Here is a 10,511-nt window from a genome sequence, read left to right as displayed (position 1 = left end):
ATGGGTGTAGCAAAAAATGGTTGTGCCATCCAACTAATGATCAGCTAAATAGCAAATGCAGTGGGTAAACAGTCACACATGATAGATAGTGATCTTGATGTTTTCCATTTAGATGCATGTTCATGTTACAAAGCAACATGTTTGTGATACATTATACCACACCAGCAAAGTGACAGTTCAATTACCTGTCATGCAGAGCAAAGAGCACACCGTCATAGGACCTCGAAACATCCACCTCCACACACTGTAATGGTTATAACAAATTCTGGATAGGAAATAATCCACTTACGAAGTGTTGAAGCAAGCTCTGTTCCAATGGCAAGATAAACTAAGTTCATTATCACCTGGGAATAGGAAACATGACATTGTTCAGTAAGGAAAAGAAAACAAAGCCACTTACAGATGCACGGGGCAGAATATGCTGTGCGGTGGGAAGGGCGGGGGCATGGTGAGTACTGTGGACGTCCACAGTAGGCTCATATAGAATAGTAGTGGGTGTAGATAGAGGACTGTGTGCGAAAACTATAACCAAGTAATATTTGGGGTGAATATGAGAACCAGAAAAATGAAGTACCAAATTATTCTTGCTGGTCCGCTTAAATTTAACTATAGTATTTTTAGTACATCTAGGCTGTGAGCTAAATCTGTTGGGGAGCTCTATAGTGTGAGCTAAATTTCACTAAAAGGTATCAAATGTAGTATGCTTGGTTACATTGTGTACATACGGATAACTTTCCAGTGATGTTAGAGTAAAGCAATTTAGAGCTTGTAAGCAAAGCCTCTATGCAAGGTTCAAGGTTCACACTTCATGTACGAATGGCGTTTTGGGGTGGATACCGAAACCAAGAAATAATGGATTTGAACAGCTGTGTTGAGGCATGTCAAAAAAGTCATTACCTATGCGCCAACCTACTAACATGAATAAAATGCTAAGATGTACCTGAATGCTTGTTACGTTCAGGGGAGGGCCCGGGAACTGGTCGTCGATGCCGCTGTTGCAGGAACCTTCGATTTCGCTGTTCCAAGGGGGGAGAGAGGGGTATGTCGTTGTTGCAAGGGGGGAGAGGGAGTGATGTGCGACACCTTCTGCTTGACGCTGAGGGGTTGCGCCGAGATTTATTCCCTTAATCAAGAAAATGAGCTCACCGTAGAAATTCTCGTGACCCAAGTAACATATTGATGCTAGTCAAAATGTTAGCAAAAAATACAACGAACCAGCGGGTATATCTTGTGTTTTTGCATCCTGAAACTTGTGAGGTATATCCTGAAACTGTTGCATACCAAGCAGATGTTACTTAAGAGCTCCTCAGTTTTAGTCAAAACACGTACACTTTACATTTTAGGCTTCAGTTGTGTATCAAGAACAACACTTACGGGGTTTGGAGATGTAGGACCGTGAGCGATACACACCTGGGCCACAATAAAAAATGTGTTTCACAATGCATTCAGCCACAAAAAAATAGAACCGTACTATAGAAAGCTTGCTATTCAATTAACAGGCTTATAACAAATATAAGAATATACCTTAAGATGGATTGGTGCAGGTAATGACTGCTTCCTCCGTGATCTGGAATTCTGGATAACATTTCTTGCTGAATTGAAACCTGGATTCTTGATGGGGGCAACAATAAACAAATGCATCCACCTACACTTTAGTGAACGCAAGCCCCTCCACAAGTACAACAGCAACAACGAATTGTTGTTCATAGCAAGACTACCCAAAGATCACTCACCAAGTGGAGACGCGCTGACAGCAAGGTTTCTTCCATGGACAACACGGACACGGATCGAGAGGACTCCCCTTCCATGGAGGCTGGGGCTGCGATCCGGGGCGTCTGATTCTCCTTCCATGGACAACCTTCAACATCCAACAAACGCACGGAGTTTCTTTGATCTGAAAATAAAGACCAACAAACGCAGAAGTTGTTAGTCCTGCACCCAAGAGCAGTGGTACTTCTATAGAGGCAGAAAGCCCTCTAATTGCGACAAAGAAACTCCGTGATAGATGCTAGTATGTTCATCCTGTGCTAAACACGGTTCAGAATATGTCACAGTGGAAAGAAGCTAAGAGTCTCAAGGCCCAACCAGTGCATGGTAAAATGTTGGATAAGGAGCATGTAAACTCAGTGGTAAATGTAGGTCCAAGCCATGACTGTAATTCTGCCCGCCACACAAGGATGAACCCTAGCTTGTCCAGTAAGAAGGAAATTTCTTTTAACGCTAGCAGTGGACAATGTGCAAAGCAAATCTACTTGTGACCATTTATCACGCTCAAGGTTAGGTAATTTTGGCCATCATCACAAAGTGTGACAAAATTCCCTTCCATTAAATTGGACCCCACACGTCAAATTCACAGCAAACTAAATTGGTCATGAGGCGAATAGATTCCTAAAAAAGTATCGCAAAGTCTCTATTGTGGTTCCATGCTACGAATGACTGTTTCGCCTTCAGTGTTCAGACGACAAACCCGAAGCAGTACTGCATACAACCTTGTCCCCGACCCGGAGCTCAACGATGTCCCCGGGGACGAGGTCGCGTGCGGGGAGGCCATGCGACCACCGCCCATGACGCTTGACGGTTGTGTGCTCCGACTGGATCTCCTTGAGCGCCTCGAGCGCCTTCTCGGCGTTGCTCTCCTGCCAGACGCCGACGACGGCGTTGACAATGAGGATAAGGAAGATGACGAGCGGCTCGACGAAGGCGGTGACGCCCACCTCGCCGCCTTCTGCGCTGTCGTAGAGCGCGAGCACGAAGGAGACGACGGCCGCCAGGAGCAGGATGCGCACGAGCGTGTCATCAAACTGCTCGAGGACGAGCTTCCAGACCGACGGCGGGGCGTGCCGCTCGAGTTCGTTGGGCCCATACCGCTGCAGTCGCGCCGCCGCCTCCTCGGAGCTGAGCCCGCGGTCCGCCGAGACGCCCAGCTCCGCGAGGCACTCGCTCGGGGTGCGCGCCCACGCCGGGAAGACCGGCGCGGCGGGGTCCGGATTGGAGGCGGCGGATCCGGCCCGCCGCTTGCCTTCGTCTTGCCCGCCCTTACCCATTGGGTCGCTGACTCTCTAGATTCGATGGAGAGGAGGCGTCCCTACTGTCCCGCTCCCGCGCCACCAAGGCCGCGAGATCGCATGGAGTAGAAACCCTAGAAGGAGGGGAGCGGAGGAGGAGGCGGCGGCACGGAGACTGGGCAAGGAGGCGATGGCGAGGGATGCGGCCTGCGGGTATGGAGATACTTGGGCCTCCTGGCAGCTACTTGGGCCGCACCAAAGAAAACAGCCCACACGACCTATGTTGTAGTCACTGCTTGCACATTTTTAAGACCATACCGGCTAGCCAACATAATTTCTACCGGCTTATAAGCCTTTCTCCTTCAGAGGAAGCAATCGTGGTCAAATGCTCCTGCCAGTGTCAAATTGAGGCAATTTTTTGCGCGAGCCGACGTGGGTCTGTTGTGTGCAAAACTGAGGGTGGCTGTCACGTGGGTCCAACGTCCGGAGTGTGTGAGTCTGCGGTGTCCGATTGATCAGTCTCCACGATGGGATGATAGAATGGACGGCTGAACGATGAGATGATAGAATGGACGGCTGAGATCGCAGAATGGCAGAACACAAAAAGTGCTCAAGCGGCGTGGCTAGGGGTGGCTCCTGGGAATCCCGGTCTTCGTCCGTTAATTCGTAATTGGATGAAGATTGTGTGGCTGCAGTCGGAAGCAATGACGTGGACATGATGGCTGAGCTTGTTTGCGACGACCCTTAATATATAGAAATAACATCTAAGTCCACAAGTGCAAGGTTCAAACCTTAAAAGTATTTTTTTCTTTTCACAATTTAGTACGTCAATGTATTATTTGTTTTAATTAACTTTTAGCTATATATAATTATATTTTACTTTTTATATTTTTAATAGTGACCTTTTCCATCTAATTTCTTGTGATGTGCAAGTCATCACTATCACGATCCTACCTCGATCTGTGGCGACCCACCATTAGTCCCAAATAGTCTTTATAGCGATTTACAGTAAGTTGTTAAATTTCTAGATTTTTAGTGACCAATAGACCGTGGCTAAAAACGTATTTATCGAGCAACCATCAGTCAATAACTTTTAGCAAACAACAGTTGGTAACTAATAAGAGAGTGGTTAAAACTCAACCGCCACATACAAGGCTCAGATATATTGGATTGTATGAATGAATTTCTTAGATGTATCTAGTGTTCGAAGGACCGCAACATGATATTTAGGTTGTACATGCACTTACATTGAAGTACAGAGGAAACCTTTGTCCTTAAATTTTTGTAGGGCCATGATCGAGTCCCTGAAATACTTTGAACGACAGGGCTTCGAGGAACGCAAATGTGGCCCCGCTGTTTGCGCGTGTGGGGTTGGTGCCACTACGAATCCGAAGGCCAGGCGCAAATGCCAAGAAGCATTTGTGTTGTCTGCACTTTGCAGTGCTGCTACTTCTGTTTTATCTTTCTTTTTTCCGGTATAATACCTTGGTTTGTACTTTTTCTTTTGCTTGCTTTGTTCAATGAAATTAAAAAAAAAAACAGTGCCTTGTGCCCTCTTGTGCCGTTTTTTAAATGGTGTATAGTTATTTGTTGAACTACGATGACGTGCACATGTGAAGCAACTAGCTTTTTTTACCAGAAAGAAATGTGAAGACAAAGAAGAGAGTTTGGAGCCTTTATACATTCCGGGTGGCCTCGCTTGAACTGTACTCCACGCTCACCATGCCTGATGAGGTATTCTGTGAAACAGAACAACACCCTCCGTTTCAGCTCTATAAAAAGATGGCGCCTTGCTTGTCCAGTAGTGCTCGTGGCTCGCTAGCTAGTGTGCCTCCGCATGCATCCAGTGCTGGCCAGCCGGTGAGCACTGCCGCTCGCCGCATCAGGTAGTAGGGCGCTAGCTAGCCATGGCTCGCGTCGCCGCCATGGTGGTGGTGATGGTGCTCCTCCAGCAGTTGGCCTCCTCGTACTCGTACACCGTCGCGGCCCACGCCGATGCTGCTGGCGTGCTTGGCCGCAAGGCGGGCGTCGTCGTCGACGAGACTCCGGTGGAGAAATCGCCGGCTGGGCCGGGGAGGTACGCAGTCATCTTCGACGCCGGCAGTACGGGGAGTCGGGTGTACATCTTCCGGTTCGGCAGGCAGATGGACCTCCTCCGCATCGGCGACGAGATCGAATTTTTTGCCAAGGCAAGACGACTATACAAAAGGCTATCAAGTGATCAAGTCTATAGTTAGATTATACGAAAACTTAGGCGATGCAGATGTTGCTTAATTGAAAACGTGTAGTGTGTGGCTGTTCTTTTTCGTGGCCATTACGTAGTGCTCCCCCAGTCCCCACCCTCCAACCTCCATTACGAATCCAAACTGGCATCAGTGGGAAGTTCCAGGCAAGTACGCTCATCTAATCATCTTCCCCCTTGACCGCCTAAAAACGATATATGGTCCTGTAGTAAAAAGTCATTAACAATAGCAAAAGTGCGGCGGTCATCTATTACCGTTATTAAAATATTCGTTTTAAGTACTATTACTTTGGAGACTCAAATCTCTTTGATATCTACGTATTTTCCTATAAAATATTTAGTTATTTATGAGAGGTTTTCCTTGGGTTTGCCTTGCCTTATTTTCAATTTAGTCGTAAGAGATAATTTGAAAACTCAAATTCTATTGGGTTTCTAGGGTGAGCAATTTGAGGGGTGACATTAAATAAGACATTTAGTTATTTATAAAAGAGCGAAAGGGTCTCTAGCCGAGTTCGTTAGGCGTGGTATGAGTTGTCCTAAGTTTAAATTCTAGTGGAAGTGAATTTTAGGCTTAAGTTAAAAAAGTCACTCGTTGGTTCCCGTGGTCATATGCATATGAGATGGATTGATCTATGGGGGTGGATCTTTATGTAGGGGTTAGGAGCGCTCAAAGCACAAGTAAGATCTGGCTTATAGATGGCGGACCTCCATGTTGCATGGATAGCTAGCTTTCGTGATCTTTCTCGGTCGAGCTTTTTCTTAATAATAATACTGTGGGGGTGATTTTTTCCATGTCGACTGAGTTTTTTAGTTCTTTATGAGAGGTTTTATTTTTCCGTGTTTGTTTCATTTTGCTTCTAAACTAGTCCTAAAGGTATTCGTGACCCCGGACGGCCGGCCCATCAAAGTTTCGGTTGTTGCCTTTTTCCAATTCCATCAACAGTTTTTGTTTTTTCTTTGTTGGATCAACATGATTTTTTCTGTTACATATGCATGTCATTTTAGAACATTTTCACTGTCCCTGCAGTTGAAGCCAGGTCTGAGCTCGTATGCTGGGCGACCCCAGGAGGCCGCAAAGTCCATTCTGCCTCTTCTCGAGAAGGCCAAGAGCATTGTCCCCTCATGGCTTATGAAAAGAACCCCTGTTAAGCTTGGAGTATGTGAACAGCTTCAGAGTATTATATTCTCATCATCTCCAAATAGCTGCCACCAATTTGAGAAAAATGTAGCCTCTTCTCTAGTTACTAGCTAATAGCAAGTATCCAAATTAACTATCTGTTTGGTCCAAGTGTTGCATAATTAGCGTCAGAATGTGATATTATCGTTTCTCAGTAATTTTTTTTTCTTTTCTTTTCATGTCATCAACAAACTTGCAGGCGACTGCTGGATTACGCCTTATCGGAAACCAACAAGCAGACCAAATCCTCGATGCGGTTAGATTAATTTAATTACTCGATCTCCAGTCTTGTGTTGGCACATGTGATAAATATTTGCATCATCCATGTTAGTGCTTGGACTAAAATATGACTGATCCCAGCTGATTAGAAGCTTTGATCTTTCATACAGGTCAGAGACCTGGTCCACAAGAAGAGCAAATTCCAGTACAAGCCCAACTGGATCAATGTTCTTGAGGGGTCTCAGGAAGCATCCTACCTATGGGTATGAGTTAGCAGTGACACAACTACAAATTCTTCTATGCTCTTGCTTACTTTATCTTTACACTACCACATACATATATATCTGTATGCTCTGTAAGGTCGTCGGTGTAACTTCAGTGTAGAAGTAGAACCTTAGCCTGTGCATGCCCTGAGATGTATTGTAGGTCGCTCTGAATTACTTGCTGGATAAACTGGGAGGGGAGTATTCCCAGACGGTAGGCGTGATTGATTTGGGTGGCGGGTCGGTGCAAATGGCGTACGCTGTCTCCGCAAACGCTGCTGCGAGAGCTCCCGCGGTGCCTGACGGCGAGGATCCCTACATTACCAAGGAGTATTTTAAAGGGAAACAGTACAATGTATACGTTCACAGGTTCGGATCAGTCATACGCTCCATTAACTTGTGAGAGAGACAGCGCCAGACAGGTGTGTAGAATTTTTTTTTTCTGATCAGTTAGACTGACCAGTCAAGGCCTTGTGCTTGCATTGCAGCTACTTGCGCTATGGTTCCTTTGCATCACGAGCGGAGATTCTGATGTCCAAGAACGGACCATTCAGCTCCTGCATGCTGCGCGGATTTAGTGGTACGTTAACGACACTGCCTGCCGTGGGCCGGAATTTGCTAGTTCTTGAACGAACATTGTCCAGTTATAGGCTATAACATAATAAATATATACAATGTGCTTCGAAACTTTTTTTTGTGAAGGTAAATATACCTACAATGGACAGCAGTTCGATGCGACTGCTAGACCAGAAGGAGCATTGTATGACAAATGCAGGGGAGAGATTGCCAAGGCGATGAATCTCAAGGCACCATGCAAGACAGCAAAGAACTGCACCTTCTGTGGTGTGTGGAAAGGGGGAGGTGGAGCTGGCCAAAACGACATCTACGTCGCGTCAGGTTTCTACTACCTTGCCTCACATGTAGGAACCACTTCTACCCTTGACCTGTATATATAGATAGATAGATAGATTCAGTTTGGATGTTTGCGAGTAGCAGCAGGAACTTAATCGAATTTCCTCACTGCTTAATTGGCAAGGTTGGGTTCATAGATAGCAAAGCTCCAAGCGCAAAGGCCCCTCCTGCCGCATTCAGGGCTGCGGCTAAGAAGGCCTGCAAATTCGATGTCAACAGAGCAAAAGTGGCCTACCCAGATGTTTCTAACAGTGATGTGCCGTACTTGTGTATGGATCTTACTTACACGTACACATTGCTCGTTGACGGCTTCGGTAAGTTGCATCGGTTCTTGAATCGATGGAACCTTTGTTGCTTTGAAGCTCTTGGCAATCAGACTTCACTCTCGGCATAGTTCGATTTATGTCTGATTAGATGCATTGTCGCAGGTCTGCAGCCAATGAAAAAGATTACATTTGTATCCAAGGTGAAGCATGGCGAATACTACATCGAAGCCACATGGCCTTTGGGTACGGCTATTGAGGCCGTGTCACCGACAAGGCAGATCGGAAACTAATGGGCTGCTGCTCGCACTGAACTGAACTCTGGATTTAGCGCATGTTATCATGGTTGCAGTTAGCGCTCCTGACCTATAATATTTGACTCTCAAATAATTTCTGTACTGCTGCTCGGCAGCGTGCATGCAAACTGAGCATTTTCGAGTCAGCCTCTGCGTGTGTGCGGGCTAATTCAACTATGAAATTCATTCGAATTTCTTTCCACTTTCACTTTGGTATCTTCAGTGAATATGTAAATCTTTGATGTTCTTCTGCTTTAATCCTGTGACATGTCTCACACAAAGCTACATATTTAGCCACATCACTCTTTAGTCTATATCATTAGTACCTTTCTTTGAGATCTATATACATCTTGGCACTTCAATGTGTATGCAGTATGTTGACTCATGAGCTTCTCGTAGGATTGAATCTCAGATAGCCTTAATTACTAGCACACATATCCTCTTTCCATATTAGGGCTTGTTCGGTTATTCCTATCTCATGTGGATTGGATGAGATTTGGAAAAAAATATGAAAGATTTTGACTTGTTTGGAATTGAAACCCATTGTCACACCCGGTTTTAAAAAGGCAAACCGAATGCGAACCATGTACGTGCCAGGATCAGTTATTCACGTACACAGCAGTTACATAATATGGACATCATCACACAGTGCTCAAAATAGTATTAATAAGGGGAAATAATCGATTACATCATACGTCTGAGACGTCCATATAGTTCTTACAATAAATCAAAGTGCGGAAAAGAAACGTAGATAACGCGGCCTTCACAGGCAGCCGACTGGGGGTTGCCGCTAACCCACACCTAGAACTCGTCGTAATCTTGGAACTCCTGGAAGTCTCCTTCCACAGCTTCATCTTCGCCTGAGCAGTGGTTGCAATGCTGACAACCTGGGGGGGGGTTTGGTGTGTAGAGCAAGGGTGAGTACACATCAACATACTCAGCAAGTATCCTGTTTGGCTGTAGTGGACTAGCTTTATGTGGGGATAAGTCAAGCAGTTGCTTTTAGTTGGTCAGGTTATTACTTACTAGTAGAAAGCCAAGTTTTAGCATTAACCCAAGTTATTAACCCAATGTATCCTTTCCAAACGGAAAGAATACCACTTACCAGCATCATAACCATAACCAGAACCATCAATCTCATAACCACCTGTACCACAATGTCTCTGATCAAGTACCACTAATCATTGGAGCTCCCTTGGCCGCTCATAACCGCGAGCACGGCTGATATATCAGTTTCATAACACTCTGCAGAGGTTGTGCACTTTACCCACAAGCCGTGATTCCCATTCTGCCCGGAGATCATGACTCTCCATTGATCACTACCAAGGTGATCCAGCAGGGCATCACTACGAAGCCTTTACAAAGATTCCCCGGGGCTGTAGCCACCCGTTAGGTTTCCTAAATGCACCGCACTCCTCCCCAAGGGGCGAACCCAAACTTGGCAGAGCGAGCCGCATACACCGAGCCCCATTGACGGCACGACGGCTAAGTGAACTACACCCCGGATCCTCTAATTATTCAGCTAAGGGCACCCCATTCCACCCTCATGGTTGCACTGTTTTCCCGGGCGGTCATCCATAGAACAGGTCCTTACGGAGAGGCACTCGAGAAACCGCTCGAGTCCCCTTGAAAACCACAAGTATAATCATAAAGAAGAACGGGAAAACAGCGTATCATAGATAATCACATCATGTTCATTGATTAGAGTTGAGCAATAGCATCAGACTAAGTAGTAATAATCCGACCCAAATAGGTAAACAAGGACATGGATAACAAAAGCTAGTCAATCCTTAGGTATAAATGTGTAATGCGGGAGGTGAATTAAAGAATGAATAGGACATAGATAGGTCAAAGGACACTTGCCTCCACCAAACGACTGCTGCTCAGGGGCTTCTCCTGCGAATTCCTCGGGCTCTTCGACCGGATCGTTCTCTATGCGAGCGCAAACATACATACATACATCCACATATTTAATACAAAAGAACAGTACACCATACAAGATAACAAATAAAGCGAATATGCATCAAGTATGACATTCGATAACGCATTTGTTGTGGATAGAAAGAAACGGGAAAGGTCTCGCAGGGGGTTAAATCTTATGCACTAATGACACAATTGGTTCTTAACAAAATAA

General features: G+C 45.6%; 1 protein-coding gene across 1 annotated transcript; it reads left to right on the top strand.

Annotated features, from left to right (window-relative positions):
* The first annotated feature begins 4,823 nt into the window (after positions 1–4,823).
* On the top strand, positions 4,824–8,663 carry LOC100381419 (putative apyrase family protein). Its single transcript, NM_001174260.1, has 9 exons — positions 4,824–5,194; positions 6,275–6,403; positions 6,624–6,680; positions 6,814–6,906; positions 7,070–7,275; positions 7,395–7,486; positions 7,609–7,826; positions 7,943–8,132; positions 8,247–8,663. The coding sequence occupies exons 1-9, from the start codon at positions 4,913–4,915 to the stop codon at positions 8,372–8,374; spliced, it is 1,395 nt and encodes a 464-aa protein (NP_001167731.1). The 5' UTR covers positions 4,824–4,912; the 3' UTR covers positions 8,375–8,663.
* Positions 8,664–10,511: the final 1,848 nt, after the last annotated feature.

The sequence above is a fragment of the Zea mays genome, chromosome 4 (assembly GCF_902167145.1).
Source record: "Zea mays cultivar B73 chromosome 4, Zm-B73-REFERENCE-NAM-5.0, whole genome shotgun sequence".
In the NCBI taxonomy this organism is placed as follows: Eukaryota; Viridiplantae; Streptophyta; class Magnoliopsida; order Poales; family Poaceae; genus Zea; species Zea mays.
The sequence above is the reverse complement of the archived record's forward strand: the minus strand, read 5'-3'. Positions and strand labels throughout refer to the sequence as shown.

Coding starts and splice junctions, on each gene's coding strand:
- LOC100381419 (NM_001174260.1), top strand. CDS start 4,913: ATGGCTCGCGTCGCCGCCATGGTGGTGGTGATGGTGCTCCTCCAGCAG. Junction 6,404..6,623: donor GAACCCCTGTTAAGCTTGGA/GTATGTGAACAG, acceptor ACAAACTTGCAG/GCGACTGCTGGATTACGCCT. Junction 6,907..7,069: donor AGGAAGCATCCTACCTATGG/GTATGAGTTAGC, acceptor GATGTATTGTAG/GTCGCTCTGAATTACTTGCT.